We start from the raw sequence: 20,987 nt of genomic DNA on the forward strand, positions 1-20,987 counted from the left end.
CCACCTTTGCCCCTTCTCCTGTCAGGCAAAATGGTTCCACTGGGCTTAGTAGCTAAGCCACACATGAAGGCCAGGAGCTGGATTTGGTTGTCAGAGGCTATTTGAGGCGCATACCATTAGGAGCATTCAATAGGTAGTAGGAGCTTGTCCCCATTGCCACCACTGGCTATAACAATCTTAGGGTTGTTAAACCTGTCAAATAGTGAAAGACTAGATAGAGTGGACATGGAGATGATGTTTCCTCTAGTAGGGGAGTCCAGAGCCAGAATGCATGGCCTCAGAGTATGAGGATGTACCTTTAGAACAGAGATGAGGAGGAATTTCTTTAGCCAGAGAGTGGAGAATCTGTGGAATTCATTGCCACCGGAGGCTGTGGAGACCGACTCATTGGGTATATTCAGAGCAGAGGTTGATAGGCCTTTGAAAGGTTACGGGAGGAAGTGTGAGAATGGGGTTAAGAGGGGTAATAAATCAACCATGATGAAATAACAGAGTAGACTCGATGGGCCGAACAGCCTAATTCCCCTCATATGTCTCATGCTATAAAATGAATCAAAAGGGGAGATGGTGAGTAACTCCCTGTGAGGGAGAGCAAATTTGAAGGATTCGGGTGGAGAAATTGATGATATTGCTCCCCCAGGTGCTGGCATGGACCTGCTGGAGTGAATGGCCTCCCTTGTCTCTTTAAGATCAGATTTCAGAAACAATTCAACATTACTGTTGCAAACATCAGCACATTTCTCCATTTTAATGGAAAAGGTAAAATAAAAACACAGTTTGATTCCCTCTTTCTTATATTTTCCAGGTTTAATTTTGAGACTGGCACACCCTCCACCAACTTTGACACATTTCCTGCAGCAATAATGACTGTGTTTCAGGTAAGTGCTCTCAAACTTGATGTAGAAGCTTTCGAGAGGATGCAGTCAAGGTTCACCAAGATGCTGCTCGGATTAAAAAGCATGTCCCACGACAATAGGTTGAGAGAGCCAAGGTTTTTAAGTTGAATTTTTAATTGTCATTCAACTATACTGTTCATGAATACAGCCAAATGAGACTGCGTTACTCCGGGATCAAGGTGCAAAACACAGTGTCAACAGTCACACACACATAGCACATGCAAGAGAGTAAGCACATAGAAGAGATCAGTAAAAAACAGCCACACAAAAAACGTGTAGTCCAAGTCCCCGAGTCGATGAACGTTGCAGCAGTCTGCAGTCGAACACACTACTGCTTGTGAACACTAGGGGGCAGCACTGACTCCCGCATGGACGCCGCATCGCACCACCTCGAGCACTGTGATGGAGCATCCAACTCCGAAATGGGTGACACCACGGCTTGAGGCCTGGTCCTTACTATGAGCAAGGACCAGCAGGGTGCTGTGATCACAAGGAAAGTGACTAAAATGATCACTCACTACTCGACTACACATCACCTTTGTGCACTGACTCCTCTCTGTCGCAGTCCGTACCAAGTCCAGCTCTTTAAGTTCTTAATGTCCAGTGGGGTCTTGCGGTCGTGAAAAGTACATTTTGAAAAGAGAATAACACCTTTAGTTAACCCTGTTGAAGATGATTTGAGGAAAGTGTTGCGGGGGGGGGGGGGGGATTTTTACACAAAGAGTGATCAATGCGTGGACGCACTGCCAGGTATGGTGGTCAAGGTGAATTCATCAGGGAGATTTATAGGACTCTGAGATAGGCACATGGATGAAAGAAAATGGAGGACTATGTTGCAGGGAAGGGTTAGATTGATCTTAGTTAAAAGTTTGGTTATCTTGGTTAAAAGGTCAGCTCAAAGTCATGGACTGAAGATGTGACCTGTACTGTGCTGTATTCAAAGGTTTAAGATTTTCAGAGGTCATTATCAATGTACGGACGCAGCATGCAACCCTGAGATTCATCTTCCCCAGTTACAGTCACAAAGCAAAGAGCCATGGATCCTACCCGCTCAAAGAAAAACATCAAACCCCCACACTCCCACGCACAACTGCAACAAAAAATGAGAAAAACACAGAATGTGAAGCACAAAAGCAAAAGGCATATTTCGGTACAGCTCTGTGTGCATTATTTTATGTTCTAAATTTGCCACAAGTAAGCACAACAGAACTTCCCTCCATTCACTTGTGTCGCGGGTTAAAAAAATTGTGTTGATTTAAATCTTTAAATAATTAAGTAATCTGAGGTATTTTTAAGTGGTCATTTACATCAGTAAGCCCCAGAGCACTTCACCCAACCAATTAGTGTTGTGCAAGCAATTAATATGGCCAATTGAACCATATTTAATGGTGATGATTTTTTTCCTCAGGCTTTTGGCCTGTTAAGCTGTAACCAGTGAATAACAGCCCAGTTTCATCTCGTCACAATGATATGAGTCTTCACTGGATTCCTAAGGCTTTTCTCTCTGAAATGAAGAAGGATGAAAGTTGCCTTGATAGAGGCATATAAGATGATAAGAGGCTTAGATAGAGCAGACAGTCAGAAACTAGGGCAGAAATGGCAAATACGAGAAGGCATAATTTGAAGGTGATTGGAGGAGAGTATGGGGGACCTGTCAGTTTTTCACACAGGGTGGTGAGTGCGTGGCACATGTTGGTAGAGACAGATACGTCAGGGACATTTAAGAGACTCTTTGGTAGACAAATGGTTGAAAGAAAAATGGAGGGTTATGTGGGAGGGAAGGGTCAGATTGGTCTTGGAGCAGCTTAAAAAGTCAGCAGAACATGTTGGGCCAAAAGGCCTGGTCTGCGGTGCACTTTCCTCGGTTCCAACCCTAATCCTTGTCTCCTGCCAAGTAGTTTTTTTTCAAAACTAATGTATTTGCATTGTGAAAAATTAAATTATTAAACTTCAATTAAAACATTGTCCTTGTCACACATAGTGCATTGCCGCTTCCAGGTTTCTTGGTGCTGGGGAGTACACTAAATATATGTATATTATAATTAATGTATAACAGAGAAACAGAGAGAGATGGAGAGGGAGAGACCACTCTCTCCCTCTCCATCTCTCTCTGTTTCTCTGTCTCACTCTCTCTCTCTGTCTCCCTGTCCTGGAGCACCCTGTTGTAAGTCCAGCTTGGTGAGGGTGCATGTGAGCAGGGCAGATGGATGGAGCTTTTGCATGGCTGCCCCACCCGGGCTGAGGAGGAGTCAGTGAAGAGTTTGCTGCACCAACCCCACGCTCCGTCTGCCTTCCTGCTTCCCAGTCGACAGTGAGTGTCTGAAGATCAGAATCATGGGGATGGAATGCTAACTCCGAAATCTCGGGGATGGTCCCTCTAGGAGTGGAGAAAGGTTAGACAAATTCTTGTACATTTTCGGAAGATGGCCTCCTCCGGGTCCCCGCAGTTGCAAACATCCTAGGAAGCTGCAGAGCTGTGTAAAGTTCATTGGGCAGGACTGCTCTGTGCAACCCTGTTTACCCCAGGTCTGCAAAAGAAACAGCGTGATGAGTGACAGTCACATTTCTTTGCTCCTAGATCCTGACGGGTGAAGACTGGAACGTGGTGATGTATGACGGTATAGAATCCCAGGGTGGCGTCAACAGAGGGATGATTTCCTCCGTCTACTTCATCGTCCTGACTCTCTTCGGCAACTGTATCCTTAACATTTCAAAGCACAGAGTCTGGCATCAGTCTAACTTCCCAAGAGCTTGGCTCCAGCCTGATAGAGCAGGTTATATTTGTTGGCCATGAGAAATTACAGTCCATAACATGGGGAGGGGGGGGGGGGAACAAAGGCAACTGGTTTATCTCTGCTTCTCTCTATCCCTTATTCATCCAAATACATTAATTTGTAGACTGTAGTTCCTTCTGGCCAATTATTTCCATGTCAGGGAATGTGGAATACTACACCAACATATTCCTATTAGTTGTTGTAAAGATGTAGTATTTTACATCAAGCTGCATGTGCTGGATGAACGGGGACCTTTATTATTCCTTCTTCCTCACCCACCTGAACACAGTCTCCTTCCTTTAATCTATTCATCAATCTGGCATTCATTGGCAAGGTCCCTCACTAATTGTTCATGAATGTTGGTCAATAAAAAGTGCCTTCGAAGATTTCACTTGAATCTTCTGATCTCTGGAGATCCAGGATAGAAGCTATTTGTTACTTGTATATGATATAAATTGCATAATGTATGAAGAGCGTTTGATGGCTCTGGACCTGTGCTCAATGGAGTTCAAATGAATAAGGGGGAACCTAATTAAAACACACTGAATTCTGAATGGCCTGGGAAGAGTGAACGTAGAGTGGATGTTTCCATTAGTATGAGATTCTAGGATCCGAGGCCACAGCCTTGGAATTAAAAAAGGAAGTTCTTTTAGGAGTTTCTTCAGCCACATGGTGGTGAATCTGTGGAATTTCATTGTTACAGAGGACTATGGAGACCAAGCCAATGGGTGTACTTGAGGCAGAGCTTGATAGGTGCTTGTTTGCTAAAGAGATTAAATCTTACAGGGAGAAGGTGGGAGAATAGAGTTGAGGGAAATTGAATGGTGGAGTAGACTCAGTGGGCCAAATGGCCTAATTCTACTTAAGTATCTTACAATGTTATGACTCATGTTGAACCCTGTTCCCAACAGTTCTTATTTAGCAGAACTGGATTGTGGGCTCAACATTTTTACAATGCTAGATTCTCCCCCTTTGATCCGTATAATTAAGAACAAATATCTGACAACCATATCTGTCTGTCAATGACTGGGATTTGATCTCGTATGGGTGTTTTGCTTTGCGCTGCTCTGTTCCTGTTTTGACCTTCATTTGGCTGACCAGATACCTTACTGAATGTATTCTTGGCCATTGCTGTGGACAACCTTGCCAATGCACAGGAGCTGACAAAGGTATAAGACTGCAATTCTGTACTAACAGTAGTGCTGTTTGCCATGTCAAACACAAACTAGAACAATACATATTTCACCTGGGTAGTTCACAACCCAATGATGTGAACACTGAGTTTTCCACTTTCACATAGCCCATACTTCCTGTGTTCCTGTCGCTCTGCCTGATCCACACATGCCTTCCAAACCCACTTCCAGCTCTTCTCCATCACCCGGTTTTGTTCCTTTCCTTCACCTGGTTCTAGCTGTCTATCCCACTATACCTGCCTGGTATCCCACGTTTTGCTCCAAACAGTTGCACCTGCCCTTACCTGGTTCCTCTTATCACCTTCCTCATTCATCAGATTCTACCATCTGTACCCTCATGTCTCCACATCACCCTCCAGTCTTCCCCTTCCACCCCGCCACTCCCCTCCCCTACCCTCCAAATCTGATTCCATCTGCTTTTATTTATTTCTGTCTACCTACTACCCACCAGCCTCTGTCTCCCAACTCCTACCCTCTTCCTCCTGCTCCCCCTACTTGGTTCATCTGCCCATCATCTCCCTCCTACCTATCGCCCTGCTTCACCCTCATCTCCTCAAACTGACCCTCTCCCCATCACTGCCTCAAACTGACCCTCTGCCTCCTCACCCCAAAGTGACCCACTCCCTCACCTCCTCACTGACCCTCTCCCCCTCACCTCAAACTGACCCTCTCCCCTCACCCCAAACTGAACATTTCCCCTCTCACCTCCTCAAACTGACCCTCCCCCCTCAACGCAAACTGACCCTCTCCCCTTCACCTCCTCAAACTGACCCTCCCCCCTCTACGCAAACTGACCCTCTCCCCTTCACCTCCTCAAACTGACCCTCCCCCCTCAACGCAAACTGACCCTCTCCCCTCTCACATCCTCAAACTGACCCTCCCCCCTCAACGCAAACTGACCCTCTCCCCTTCACCTCCTCAAACTGACCCTCCCCCCTCTACGCAAACTGACCCTCTCCCCTCTCACATCCTCAAACTGACCCTCCCCCTCAACGCAAACTGACCCTCTCCCCTTCACCTCCACAAACTGACCCTCCCCCCTCTACGCAAACTGACCCTCTCCCCTCTCACATCCTCAAACTGACCATCTCCCCTTCACCTCCTCAAACTGACCATCTGCCCTGTACCTCCTCAAACTGACCCACTCCCTCACCTCCTCAAACTGACCCTCCCCCTACGCAAACTGACCCTCTCCCCTTCACCTCCTCAAACTGACCCTCCCCCCTCAACGCAAACTGACCCTCTCCCCTTCATCTCCTCAAACTGACCCTCCCCCCTCTACGCAAACTGACCCTCTCCCCTTCACCTCCTCAAACTGACCCTCCCCCCTCAACGCAAACTGACCCTCTCCCCTTCACCTCCACAAACTGACCCTCCCCCCTCTACGCAAACTGACCCTCTCCCCTTCACCTCCTCAAACTGACCCTCCCCCCTCTACGCAAACTGACCATCTGCCCTGCACCTCCTCAAACTGACCCACTCCCTCACCTCCTCAAACTGATCCTCCCCCCCTCACCCCCTCAGACACTTTCCCCTCACCTCATTAAACTGACCATGTTCCCTCACCTCCTCAAATTGACCCTCTCCCCTCACCTCCTCCACACCCTCAGTTGTGATGCCCCAAAACGTTGTCAGTCCCTCGGCCTCCCACTGCCTGACCCTGTGAGCCTCTCCAGTACTTTGTGACCAAACTGCGTAGCTGAATGGCAGAGCTGGGAGCGCAGTAAGGGCCAGTGTTCTGTAGTGAGGGGGTAAGTATTCCCCTGCTTACCTCCACAGTACTGCCACGACGTACAAGAGGGTAGACAGGGTTATGTTTTAGCATATACCCTCAGTGGCCACTTTACAAGGTACAAGAGTGAAAACCAGTGTGGTCCTCTGCTGTTGTAGCCCATCCATTTCAAGGTTCAATGTGTTGTGCCTTCAGAGATCATCTTCTGCACACCACTGTTACAACATGTGGTTACCTGAGTTACTGTCACCTTCTTGCCCACTTGAACCAATCTGGCCATCCTCCTCTAACCTCTCATGACCAAGGCCTGTTTGCCCTGGCACTGCCACTCACTGGATATTCTTATGCTTATCGCACTATTCTCTACAAACTCCAGAGACTTGTGTGTGAAAATCCCAGGAGATCAGCGGTTTCTGAGATACTCAAACCACCCGGTCTGGCACCAGCAATCATTCCACAGTCAAAATCACTGAGATTACATTTCTTCCCCATGTAGACTGAACCCCCCTTCCTTGACCATGCTTGCATGCTTTTATGCACTGAGTTGCTGCCACATGATTGACTGATCAGATAGTTGCATTGACGAGCGGGTGTACCTAATAAAGTGGCCACTAAGTGTAATCCAACAGCTCCTAAGACGTTAATACCACACTCAGTACCCACTGAAGCACTCTCCTTGTACGTGGACCCAACCATTTACTAACTCAGAGGTAAGTCTGACATGGCTGATTGATGGTTGGGTGCGGTGATTAACAGCTGCATCACACTGGTGCTATATTTCAATGTCGCAGTTTGCAACAGCCAGTATTGCAGCCATTCGACAGTTGGCGTACGGTATTACTACCGTTGCTGCTCTGTGTCTCTCGACAGTCTGGTTAGGTCGCTCATAGGTGATTTCAATGTGTCACAATAGGATGAACAGGAAGAGGAGGAGGCAGCCAATCAGAAGCTTGCCTTGCAAAAGGCCAAGGAAGTGGCGGAAGTGAGCCCGCTGTCGGCTGCCAATCTCTCGATCGCTGCGTAAGTGGAGTCTGGTTAACGTTTGATGTTGTGCTCCTGATTAACGTGGATTTGGTACTGCAATAATGGCTGTGCTTAAAGGAGTAAGGACACGCATTGCCGGTGTGGCTGATTCCGTTGTGACAAGTTTGAAACTGTTGATTGGATGTACTGCTTGGTGAGCGACTTTTTTTGTCTAGAATTACAGGGGCAGGAGCAAGTCATTCAGCCCTTCAAGCTGACCTTTCCTGCTGTTCAATAGTGTGGATGGTACCACGCCTTGCCTGTTTCTCTCTGTTTGCCTCTAGGTCCACAAATCAGCCTTGATTATGTTCAACAACTTGAGTATCCACAGTTCTCCAGGGGAAAGAATTTAAACATCCACAAACTTTTGAGTAAAAGCACTTCTTGGTGATAATTGGATGATGTTATCCAGTCCTCTTCCCAAGTCTATACCCACTATTGTCTGCTGGGTACCAGGTGGCACAGTGCCAAAATGAGTACCATTGTATAGCGGGAACGTTGCCTGTATGATTCGCTGTGGGGTGAGGCTCTGGTCCTCTTAATCTGATGAGGGGTGAAATCAGGACCCTTCATCTCAGTGTAGGGTGTATCATCAATATTTCCCAGAAGCAGGTCAGCTCCCTGGCACCTTGAAGTAAAATGGGAGAATGGGAGGAATTGAACTTGTGACCTTTCCTTTCAGCCCAGGGATGGGAACACATTGCTGGTTCAAATCTGTCTCTTCATCTGATGGGGATGGCCTATGTAAAGTGAGCTCTACTGCAATGCAGAACATATTGGAAAGTAAATGAAGATTGCAACGTATCTAGAAGAAATAAAATCACTGATTTGGCATCCATTCCTAGGCTGAGTTTGGTTAATAGGGGAGCAGAGGTCGAGTCAGATTGCATGAGGTGTCTCTCCCGTTGTTAGAAGGCCACTTGATTTGTATCAAAGCAACATTAAGGGGTTGAAATTCCTCCTTGGTAGACAAGCTGAACTTGTGTGGAACCAGATTTCAGAAGCAAATGCAAATTCCAGCCATTTGTATGTGGTGGATTAGCACGCCAAACAAGGATACATTCCTGACCCTTGGTTTCTTCCTACTTGAAGAGTCCTCTTTCCTCCCAGAATCAAATCACAGTGACCATTTCAGCTACAACTTAGTGGTCACATCCTCACCTCTGAATCAGAAGGTTCTAGACCAGTCTGAGAGCCACACTGAGAGAGTGCAGTAGTGTTGTAGGGACTGACTCTCAGATAAGATGTTAAACCAATGCTCTCTTAGCTGGGCCTAAAACATCCCATTGTGTTAGTTTGCGGGGACAGTTCTCCCTGGCATCTTGGCCAGTATTCACCCTCAACAACATTATGATTTAGCCATTATTTTTCGTGGGAGCATGCTGAGTCTAAATTAGCTAGTACATGAAAGGGACCAAACTTGAAAAGGACTGCAAAACACCTTAGGATATGTTAAAAGGTGTTGTAGAACTGTAATGGTGACTTTTAATCATGGTGCCTTTGAAGTGATGCCAACAAAGTATTTGTCCTAATTGGAAGCCAAGATCATTCCCTTCTGCCATTCCACACCACCAGCCCCAGCACTACCACCACAGGTTCTCCCTGCCTGCTGAAATGGAAGGCGGGATCCTGAAACTGGACACTGACTCCACAGTAACAGTTGGGGTGAAGAGAAAGACTTGCGTTTCAGGAGCGACTCTCGGGACATCCCAGAGTGCTTTACAGCAGGTGCCAGTTGTAACTGAAACACAGACACAAGATTCTGCAGATGCAGGAGAAATTGAGCAATGGACTTGGCAAGTTGGGCAGCATCTATGGAGGGAAAAGAGCAGTTGACATTAAGGGTCTCAGCTGTAATGTTGACTGCGGATTTCCCTCAATAGATGCTGCCTGACTTACCAAGTTACTGCAGAATTCGTTTGTGTTGTAAGGGAAACATGGCAGCCAGTTTTAACTCAGTCAGCTCCAGTGTCATAATGGCCAGATAATTTATAAAAGGCTGAATATTTACCCCAGGTACTTCTGACCTGCTCTTCTTAAAACAGGGTGGGTGGGATCGTTTACATCCAGATACCACACCTTGGCTTAACATCTCAAGTAAAGGTGCCATTTCCGAGAAAGCAGCCATCTCTCAGCACTCAACCTAGATCTTTGTGTGTAAAGGACTTCAACCTATAGCCTCCTGCCTCTCAAACAGCAGCTGCTGCAGCTGGATCCATGGAGAAAGCTGGCCACTCTCAGCTCAGCCAAAACTTTTTATTGTGAGATCAGTCTCGTTGCTTTTCTGCGAGAGATCGAAGAGGCCACCTTCCACAGAATCTCTCCAATGAGGATTTATTTCTATTGTCAAATAAAACTTCTAAGAATCCTGAAAACTGAAGCTGTGAGATGAGATGTAAAGTTAAAATTCAACCCAAGTCTGAATCGAACACGGCCAATCTGAACCTGGATGAAACTTCAAAATTAGTACTTCATTTTTCTTGCATGCCCCCTGCCACTCAGATGCATCCAGTTTTAATCTTATCCACTTGTTCAGAACAGGCATACGTACTTGGGGGCATCATGATAGCGTAGCGGTTAGTGGCACAATGACACCCTGGGGCATTCTGGAGTTTTGGAGTTCAATTCCGGGGCCGTCGTATGTTCGTACATTCTCCCTGTGACCATGTGGGTTTCCTCCGGGTGCCCCGGTTTCCTCCCACCCCACAGCCCAAAGACATAAAGTTTAGTAGGTTAATCGGTCATTGTAAGTTGTTCTGTGATTAGGCTGGGGTGAAAGTGGGCTGCTGGACAGAACAGCTTGTTGGGCCAGAAAGGCCAGTTGTGCTCTGTATCTCTAACTACATGTTATTAAATGTAAATTTAAATACAGGAACATCTTTCTTTAACATAAATCATTTTTTATATTTCTTAACGTAAAATAATCATTCCTCATGCAGCAGTCTCGTCTTTCTGAGTGAATATTTCCCTGGTGATTTACTGACCAAAGCTCCGACATTTTTAAAGATCTGTGCATTGTCCTGTGGGATACATATGCCTGCAATCATGGCGCAGGAGTGGGCCATTCAGCCCATTGAGATCACACTGGTTTTCCAAAAGAAAAATTAACTATTGATGCTGCCTTGCTCTTACACCACATTCCTTCAATTTAACTCCTTCTGGAATTTATCTCACTTCAATTTTGAAGACGCCTGTTGACTCTGCTTCCACAGTCTCAGGTGTTGCATTGCAAATTCTACCTGTCTGGTGCTTAAAAGCAAAATGGGTTACCTCCTTGTCGTTATCCAACTGCTTTGAATCCAACCAAGAACATTTCATTTGTCGTTAGTGGTGAGAGAGAACATGGGAGGTGAGCAGGATCATTGACAGATCACTTGCAGGAAAATGAGACCCATTGAAGTATCAAGGTCTCTGACGCTGTGAAATATGGTACAGTTCTGCCTTAGTGAGCAGTTTTAAGTTCTCTTAATAAGCACTTCACGTTAAATGTCAACGTGGGCAGAGACGCCCATATCCTGAGAATGAAAAGAGTTAGAAGTGTACTTAGGGCAGGGGGAAGAAAGACTGGTTCAAGCATTACAATGAAGAGCACAGAGGTTATCCCTATCCTGGCTCATGGGGTATTTGTCCAGAGCCACAAAGGTGCTCAGTGTTTGGAGAGCTTGGTGTGGCACAGAGGGGAAGGTAACATCAAGTGTCAAATTGAATAGATCCGCCACTTTCCAATAAGCATATTAAGAGCAGTAAAGGCCATCTGATCCCTCCAGGATAATCTTCCACATAAAATCAGTGGTGATACTCTGCCCTGGTGGGATTGGTGGAAATGGGTTCTTGATGGGCTGCCAAGGACTCGATGGGTGAAGCACCTGTTTCTATGCTGTGGTTCTCTGTGACTTTATGGAATGTCGTGACCAGAGGAGGCAAAGGGTTGATGAAGGTTTCACCAACAGGGTCAGAGTCAGGTATTGTCAGGATTCAGCTGAGTTTCAGACAGGTGCCAGGGAGAGAGAATAGACTTAGTTTTGGGTTAAGTATTATTCCACCTTAGCCACTGGTAGCTTAAGACAAACTGTCACAATCCCATGGGAGATCAGTTTGGCCTAAATTAATAAACACAAGAGATTCTGAAGATGCTGGAAATCCGGAGCATCTCACAGAAAATGCTGGAGGGTCTCAGCAGGTCAGGCAGCATCTACAGAAAAAAAGTAAACAGTCGATGTTTCGGGCTGAGACCCTTCATCAAGCCTGGAAATGAATGCAGAAGAAGGCAGAATAAGAAGGGGGGGTGAGGGGAAGAAGGAGAGCTAGAAAGTGATAGGTGAAGCCAGCTGGGTGGAAAAGATAACGGGTTAGAGAAGAAGAAATCTGATAGGAGAGGAGAGTGGACCACAGGAGAAAGGGGAGAAGAGGGGGGGCCTGGGGGAGATGATAGGCAGGTAAGGAGAAGAGGTAAGAGGCTACAGTGCGGAATAGAAGAAGACAGAGGGGGAGGGAAAATTTTTTCACTGGAAGGAGAGATCGATATTCATACACATTCCTTGAATACAGTCACTGTAACGTTGCAAATAAACACTTTGTAATGGGCACTTTCACACTGTAATTAAGAGAATTCTATTTGCTAAGTCAATGTCATCAATACTGAACCTACAATTAAACTGTTTAAAACAAGAAGATATTTCGAAATATTATCACAGATTATGTGTTAATGATGACTTTACTGCAATGGCTTGGTGTCCATTAATTTCTCTCATTAAAGTTTATCGAATTTCACCCCCCACCACCACCCATTATGACCACTCCTCAGATTTCTGCTTAGTGAACAAATAAAATAGACCATTTGGCCCATCTAATTTCTGGAAGCATAGAGGTTTTGTCGGACAAGAAACGGCATTCTGTTCATTGTGCCTGTGCTATCCTTATAATTGTGATCCCGGGAATATTGATCCAAAGTGGTTGCAGAGATTTTTGCTTCAACGTTTGCAGAATCCCCTGGGACAGGTTAACACATGGCATGGAGAGTGGCCGATTCTAGTCATAAGATATGTGAACAGAATTAAGCCATTTAGCCATCAAGTCTGTTTTGCCATTCCATTATGGCTAATTTATTATCCCTCTCAACCCCATTTTCCTGCCTTCCCCCATTACCCTTACTAATCGAGAACCTATCAACCTCTGCTTTAATGACTTGACCTCCACAGCCGTCTGTGGCAATGAATTCCACAGATTCACCACCCTCTGGCTTTAAAAAAAAATCCTCTCATCTCTGTTCCAAAGGGGCATCTTGTAATCTGAGGCTGTGCCCTCTTTTCCTAGACTACCCCACTTTAGGAAACATCTCCATGTCTAGTCTATCTTGACCTTTCAAAATTTGATAGGTTTCAATGAGATTCCCCCCCCCCCCCCCCCCCATTCGTCTAAATTCCCTAAGCACAGTCCCGGAGCCATCAAACACTCCTGATACGTTAACCTTTTCATTCCCAGGACCATTCTTGTGAGCCTCCTCTGGACCTCTCTCCAATGCCAGCACATCCTTTCTTAGATCAGGGTCAAAAAGTGCTCTCGATACTCCAAGTACAGTCTGGCCAATGCCTTATAAAGCCTCAGCTAACCACATTAAGTGTCTTTAGATGAGGTGAAGAGACTTGGGGTGCATGTGGTCTTGGTTTGTCGCTGCTGAGGCAACTCTGTCCTCAGGTTGTAGAGGGAAGCTGAGAGATGATCTGCTTACTGCTCTTCGCTACAGGTTATTTACCTGAGCCTGGCGTGGGTGAGGCAGTGGAAGGCTCCTCAGAATGTTGCAGTACTTTGAGATTGTGTAGATTCAGGCAACCACTGTGGCAAAACAGATGTGCAGGAATCTCAAAAACTAAAAGTTCATTTGAACCTTGATACCAGCAGAAGAATCCTTTACACCATTGCCAAGTTATTTCTACGGTAACACAGTGGCCAGTGTTTAATCTATCATTTATCAGTGAAATATTATATCAGATGTTGTCGCATGAGCAAAATCACTGGAGAAACGTATTGGTAGATATAAATATTCTCTTTATTCAACAAAATGAGACACAGCAGGCACCTTGTTGAGACCCTTTTGGAGGAAGAGGCCTGCTGGACCCAACATTACATGACATTTTATATGCTAAATGTCAGAGGACAATTCTATATTTACAATGCATCTGCAATACTTTCTTTCGATTTCGGTGTAACTTTTACACCTTCTTCTTCGCACCCACTCTTACAGGCACAAATAAATTTTAAATCAGCATTCCAATTAACTGAAAGTTCAAACTGTTAAGAGTCCATTGTCCAGAGCTCCATTTTAAATTTAATCTACAGACTATATTCAGATCTGAAGGTTGGTGGCTGAAGTTAGTTGCTGAGGTTATTTGCTATATGTCCTAACCACAAAGAAAACACCCTAACATCAGATCATAATATTACCCTTCTAAATCCTCATTTTGGAGATTGGGAACGGTTGAAGGTGCGGGGGGAGGGGGGGGGCAGAGACACATCCTCAGCCAGCGAAAGAAGTCCTCTTCATTCCACTTTCAGAATTTCATTCCTTCAGAAGTCCGATTGTTGCCAAATCAATGCTTTTAGAAGTGGCAAAGAATAAATTCCTAACCAGGTAGGGTGTTAGTGGAGGATGAAATTCAAACATGGGCTGAAATTCTGGTGCTGATAGTGTGTGACCCAGTGCCAAGGGTGACACTACTTGGATACAATACTGGAGACTGCTGTTGCCTATGGAATGCCATCCAAATGAAGCTACGGGATGAAAGGACTGGGAGATGTGCTGGCCCTTTGTATCCTGTGATACTGCTGCCTTTGGGCCAAGCCAGCTCGGAACCACTGTTCCTTGCCCTTCACTGCATGACTTTGTTTCCAGGCTGCAGGCATTCAGAACATGATGTTGTGTACCAATCTACTGGTTAATGTTTGTGACTTTTTTTTTAACTGTATGTTTTTTATATGACAATGTTTATAGATAAACCTGACTTTCCTGGCTTGGCTGCATGGCAGCTTCCGTCCAAGAGGCCTCGTGGCTGAAAGGGAGCCTCAAATTTAGATCCCTGTTTCAGAAATGCCAGGCTGGCATTCAGTTTTGTGACATGATATTGAACGGTTAGAGTATTGGATTTTTTTTTTAAAAAAAAGAATATGTTTTGCTACACAGAAAGGCCAAGAGCCTGGGGCCTTTTGTTTTCGATCTTGATTCTTTGCTCTTTTGAGATCAAGGACAACATTAATTACCTCAGACTGTTGCTAAAATGTTAACACTTCAACTAATCTTGATTTATTTTCCCCTCTGTGTCCTAAACCCTGTGCCTTCAGCGAAGATATTTATCTTTGATCGTAATGCAATACGGAAGTGGCTGCGCTTTGATCCTTCCTTGTAAAATTTTGTGCCATTGATCCAAATCAAGAAAGGAGCACAGTGCATGGTTGCTACTGTGTTTCACACGCAGTGCTAGCACGTGTTTACCTCTGATCAGGTGTCCATCGGTCAGTGGTCCATTGTGACCACTTGGGAGAGAGCTGGTGGACCTTTCTATAATGGTTTTCCATTCCAGTGCCTGAGTGAGGGTAAGAAGTGAAACAATTTTCTAAGTTGTGGTATGGTGGCGGGTAGTCTATCATTTCATATAAAATACAGAGAGAGCCCTGAACAATTTTGTTTAAAACTTGGGTTTAGGAGTCTTGGGTCATTTGATGAGGACTTTTTGTCCTTTCTTTGATTGTGGAGTTTTCTGGGACTTCTGTTGTTTATAGCTACCAACCCCACTGGGTGACCCACTTCCTTCTCTACCGTTTATTCATTCTCAAGATGTATGAAAGGTTGGCAAGACCATAGTTTGTTGGACATATATGATTGCCCTTGAAGAGATGGTGCTGAGCCGCCGCCCTATACCACTGCTGTTGTTTGTGGTGACGGTGGTCCCACATTGCCCTAAGGTTTAAACCCAGCAATGAGGAAGAAGGAGTGATTTATCTCCAACAATGCCAGCAGAAGCTGGTGACCCCATGTTCATTTAGGCAGTACGGTTTGTGCGTTTTGGAGGAAGATGTCTAGATGAACTGTTGCAATGCATTTTACAGATGGTGCACAGTGCAGCCATGCTGTCTCAGCGGTGGAGGGAATGTTTAAGGTGGGTGGATTAGGCATAAATCAAACCGGCTCTTCTGTCCTGGATGGTGTTGGAGCTGCACTCATCCATAGAGAGTATGTCATCTTAATCCTGACATGCAGAGATAGAAGTTCCTTGGGAAGTCAGGAGGTGGGTCACTCGCTGCAAGATAAGGGAAACTGCCCACAGAATTCACACACGGAGACAGCACGCAATAACACTAAGCAGAGTTAATGAATTCGCTTTAGCACCATCAATCGTGGATCACGTGATTGGCTCTCCTTGAAACATTGGTTCTAAAACATGGACATTATCCTACTCTGTGCAGAATCCAATACTCAAACCTTGAAGGCAATTTGATATTATTTAATTTGATTTTTTTTCCCAAGTGAGATTGTTGATTTTTATCTGAAGTTAAATTAGCTGAAGATTTGAAAACCCAGTGGAACCAGGACAGTCACGAATCAGCAAATGCCGGAATGTGTGCACTTCATGTGTTTGGTAACAGAGAGCATTCTTCTGAACTCTGACACTTTCTCCACATGTCTGGACAGTACAGAGAGGGTAAGAGCCCGGGTAAGAGCCCCTTCCCCTAGGACCTCAGTGTTCAACAGTGATGTCTGCACTCAAATGTAAGTATCCATGTAGTGCAGGTTAGAAACAAAACCAAAAGACTAGAGCTTCCTCTCGGAACATCCATAAAACCTGTGGCAAAAGTTAACCCCTTGTGTACTGTGGAATAACTTTGTGTGTTTGTAATATGATACATGGCAGTGCTGAGATGCAACAAATTCTATCAAATCTGGTCTATAATTGCCACTTGCTGTTTATAAAAAATATGAAAATGGTTACAAACCAACATTTAAACAGTTATAAGTTACAGATCTGTCTTATATTACTACAGGAGTATCACCAGTATTTATGCAGCAATTTTGATTAAATGCCTTTTGCAAATATAGTTGTTTAGTGATAAAGCAAATGGAATGTAAATCACACAACTTAGAAGTGGACAATCTCAGTTGGTTTTGCCAGAGGGCAGATGTTAAGTCTGGAAGAGTTGGGCACAGATTGTACTGATTTATTTGGAGCAGTGAGATATATACACATACCCAAGAGATCCTGTGGATGCTGGAAATCCAAAGTAATGCGCACAAAATGTTGGAGGAACTTAGCAGGTCAGGCAGCACCTATGCACCTTCACTCTATTCACAACAAGCTAGATTTCGAGGTGGCCGACCATTTTAATTCCAATCCCTGTTCTCATTCAGACATGTCAATCCGTGGCCTCCTCTCTTGCCAAGATGAAGCCACTTACAAGTTGGAGGAGCAACACCTTATATTCCACCTGGGTAAACTCCAACCTGACAATATGAACATTGATTTTTTTTAACTTCCACTAACTTCTCCCCATCCCCTTCTTCCATTCCCCATTCTGTCTCTTCTCTTCCTCCTACCTCCCTCTGGTGCCCATCCTCCTTCCCCTTCTCACATGCTCCTCTCTCCTCTCCTATCAGATTCCTCCTTCTTCAGCTCTTTCCCTTTTCCACCTATCACCTCTCAGCTTCCAAGGACAGAGTATATATATAATCTCAAGGGTAGAAGCACATTAGCAAATCAAGATCAATGTTATCCTCCATCCACCCACTTCACCACCTGGAGTGAGAGAACATCACTTTAACTGAGATGGATGACTTTAACATTTTCAAAATAAGTTCATTAAAAAAAATTGACTTGCATTTCCCCAGCTCCTTTCAATTCAATTTAAGTTTAATGGTCATTCAACTATACATAAATACTCATGAGTACAGCCAGACTAAACTGCGCTACTCCGGAGTCAAGGTGCAAAGTACAATACCGTCCGTCAGTCAGTCAGTCTCAGTCTCTCTCTCTCTCTCTCTTTCTCTCTCTCTCTCTCTCTCTCTCTCTCTCTCTCTCTCTCTCTCTCTCTCTCTCTCTCTCTCTCCCTCTCCCTCTCCCTCTCCCTCTCCCTCTCCCTCTCCCTCTCCCTCTCCCTCTCCCTCTCCCTCTCCCTCTCCCTCTCCCTCTCCCTCTCCCTCTCCCTCTCCCTCTCCCTCTCCCTCTCCCTCTCCCTCTCCCTCTCCCTCTCCCTCTCCCTCCCTCCCTCTCTCCCTCTCTCCCTCTCTCCCTCCCCCTCTCTCTCTCTCTCCCTCTCTCTCCCTCTCTCTCCCTCCCCCTCTCTCTCTCTCCCTCCCCCTCTCTCTCTCTCTCTCTCTCTCTCTCTCTCTCTCTCTCTCTCTCTCTCACGCACACACACACACTTGTAAGCCACTCAATAAAAGGGACCAAAACTCATGTCATCAAACACTGTGGGGGCTGAGGGGCAGCATAAGCACAGACTCCATCATCGACTCCACGCCACATAACCCCCCGGTGGGGAACGCCAGCCGACCCCAGTGACATTGCAGCTTGAGGCCTGTTCCTCACACATACAAGATTACCAACACATTTAGAATATTTGTAAAATACACAATGAAGAATACACTGTACATGTATATAATCCAGAAATCAAAAGCCCATCGAAATCTTAATAGAGCCTGTGTCCCGCTGAGCGAACCCTGAGGGAGGCAGCACTGACTACACCATGAAACACTGCCCCCTCTCCCCCTCCCAGTGGAGTGCACATCCCCTTCTGAACATCCTGATGCAAATGAGGATTTTTAAAGTTTGTTGTTGATGTAATGTGGAGAGCAAAGCAGCTAATGTGAGTACAGCAAGTTCCCACAAAAAAAAGGATAATTTGTTTTTAAAACTGGAGTTGAGAGGGATATTTTGGGCCCAGGCCTTCAGAGGCTGAAGTCCAGTCCTTCAATGAGACCTTTTGCATTTACATGGTAGATTAGGAAGGATTTTGATTTAAGGGTTTTCTCCCACTGGCCAAAGACATACCAGGTAGGCTAGTTGGTCATTGTAAATTGTCCCATGTTTAGGTTCGGGTTAAATCTGGGTTTTTGTCATGCTGGGGGATGTGACACGAAAGGCCAGTAGGGCCTATTGCATGATGTATTGCAAATTGAATGAATGAATCAATCAATCAATCGCTTGGTGCATTTTTGAGAGTGATCTGCAGCCATCCCTTCAAACACTGATGATATCCACAGCTGATCCACGTTTTGTGCATTGCTCCAGATTCCAGCATCTGCAGTCTCTTGCGTCTCCACTGGAGATTAAGTCTCTGGTAACAAACACTCCTGGTGTTCAGGCCTGGGTTACAAGGAGGTGACCATCCAGAGATACTGTGCAATAATCTCGGCACAGATTAAATGTCCAGGTACTCTCATGGCAGATTCAATTCATTAAATATAGCTAGAATAAAAGTAAACTTGAACCTATTGTAAAAATAAACCTATCTGGTTAACTAAAGTTATTGGGGGGGGGGGGGGGTCTGTCCTTAGTACCCTGTCGAATCTTTATGACGCAGTTTGGTTGACCTCAAATTACCCTCCAAAAGTGCTCTGATGGCATTTCTGTTCAAGAGCAGTTAGGCACTAAAAGTTGGCCTAAAAGCCCCCATCCTTTGAAAACATTAACTAATGACGTTATATCTCCAAAACTGGAATCAGAGCCAGTGGTTACCTAAAGTGGCCAATATTCTCACTGTCCTGCTCTAGAAGACCTTCCATGATGCTACAGGTGGGAGTACTAATGTAACTAGGGTGAGGCAGTTCTATCACAGTGCCTGTGCCACAGTTAAGCTGTTACCTTGGAGATGACACTGAGGATCAGAGGTGTAGGTAGAGTGAACTGTCAGTGTCTTTTCCCCGGGGCAGAAATGGCCGATATTGGGGCGGCATGGTAGCATAGTGATTAACATAACATGTTACAGTGCAGGTGACCCAGGTAAAAATCCTGCTCCTGTCAGTAAGGAGATTTATGTTTTCCCCGTGAGTGTGTGGATTTCCTCCGAGTGCTCTGGTTTCCTCCCACATTCCAAACAATGTACAGGTTGGTGTGTTAATTGGTCATTGTAAATCGTCCCGTGATTAGGCTAGAGTTAAATAGGGGTTGTTGGGTGGAGCATCTCGAAGGCCGGAAAGTCCTATTCTGTGCTGTACCTTAATAAGTAAATAAATAATTTTAAGGTGATTTGGAGGAAAGAATGGGGGTGGGTTGTAAAGGTACTTTTTTCACACAGAGAGTGGTAAGGACCAGGAGTTCACTGTAGAGGCAGATACATTCGGACATTTAAGATGCTCTTAGATAGGCACATGGATGAAAGAAAAATGGGAGGGGGGTTGCTACTTGGGAGGAAAGTGTTAGATTGATTTTGGAGTAGGATCAAAGGTTGCTTCAACATCTGGGACCGAATGGCCTGTTCGGTTCTGTTCTACCTTCCCCAGTGGCAACTTAGGCCAATGACATCAAGGTGAACCGAGGAAGGTATCCAAAACTATCCTTCGACTAATGGTGAAAATGATCAGTTCCCTGCTGATGGAAACTGAGAAGCACCTCTTCCACGAGGGTAAAAGGTAGAAAATCAAAGGAGAGTTCATGGGCATGTGAGGGAGGTTCAGTAGCAGGGCACAGGGAAGTGAGGAAAGGAGGTGTGGGAGCCGGCGTAGATCACTGGGTATGGCACGTCTTCTGTCATAATAAGTAACTAAGATTGGAAACAAAAGAAACTACACCAAATTATAATGTAAAATAACTGCTCAGCATGTCATTTCTGTGAAGCTCTGCTCCTGCAGCAGGTAATCTCCTGTTGAAATTTTCTGTAGCTCATTTCCTGCCAACCATTCTAGTGCAGACAGGCATCCCTAGTGCTGTCAACACACAGAAATGCTCTAAGCTGCTGCCTTCAACAATGGACTTTGGTGGATTGTAATTAATGTTTTTCTGTGTTTGGGCTATTTTTCTGTCTTAAACATTAATTTGTTTCAGTCTTTGTGCTTTGTTTTAAAAATTGCATTGGCCATTGCTTTCATTCATTGCTTTTCATGATTTGCATTTTGATTTTTTTTTAGCCAGTTGACTTTGCAGGTGGGAATGGGGGTAATATCTCTGGATAATGATGGAGCCAATAAGTCTTCAAAACAAGAATGGTTTTGCAATTGTTCACACTCCCTGTCCCTGTTCCCCTCTGCTGCCCAGAACAGTGCGAGGAGGGACTTGTGTTATCATGATTGGTCTGGAGACAAATCCAAATCCCAGAGCGGCAACTGGACATTGTTAAAAATGGCTGATTAAATAAACCAGACGATTGTTGTTAAAACCCATCTGTT

General features: G+C 45.2%; 1 protein-coding gene across 1 annotated transcript in view; it reads left to right on the plus strand.

The window, feature by feature from the left end:
• LOC132405928 (voltage-dependent P/Q-type calcium channel subunit alpha-1A-like) overlaps positions 1–20,987 on the plus strand; it is a 393,641-nt gene that overhangs the window by 187,578 nt on the left and 185,076 nt on the right. Inside the window, exons 16-19 of the mRNA XM_059990909.1 lie at positions 806–878; positions 3,475–3,592; positions 4,772–4,839; positions 7,509–7,615. Coding sequence (XP_059846892.1) covers positions 806–878; positions 3,475–3,592; positions 4,772–4,839; positions 7,509–7,615 — 366 coding nt within the window. The remainder of the gene's footprint in view (positions 1–805; positions 879–3,474; positions 3,593–4,771; positions 4,840–7,508; positions 7,616–20,987) is intronic.

The sequence above is a fragment of the Hypanus sabinus genome, chromosome 16 (assembly GCF_030144855.1).
Source record: "Hypanus sabinus isolate sHypSab1 chromosome 16, sHypSab1.hap1, whole genome shotgun sequence".
Lineage (NCBI taxonomy): Eukaryota > Metazoa > Chordata > Chondrichthyes > Myliobatiformes > Dasyatidae > Hypanus > Hypanus sabinus.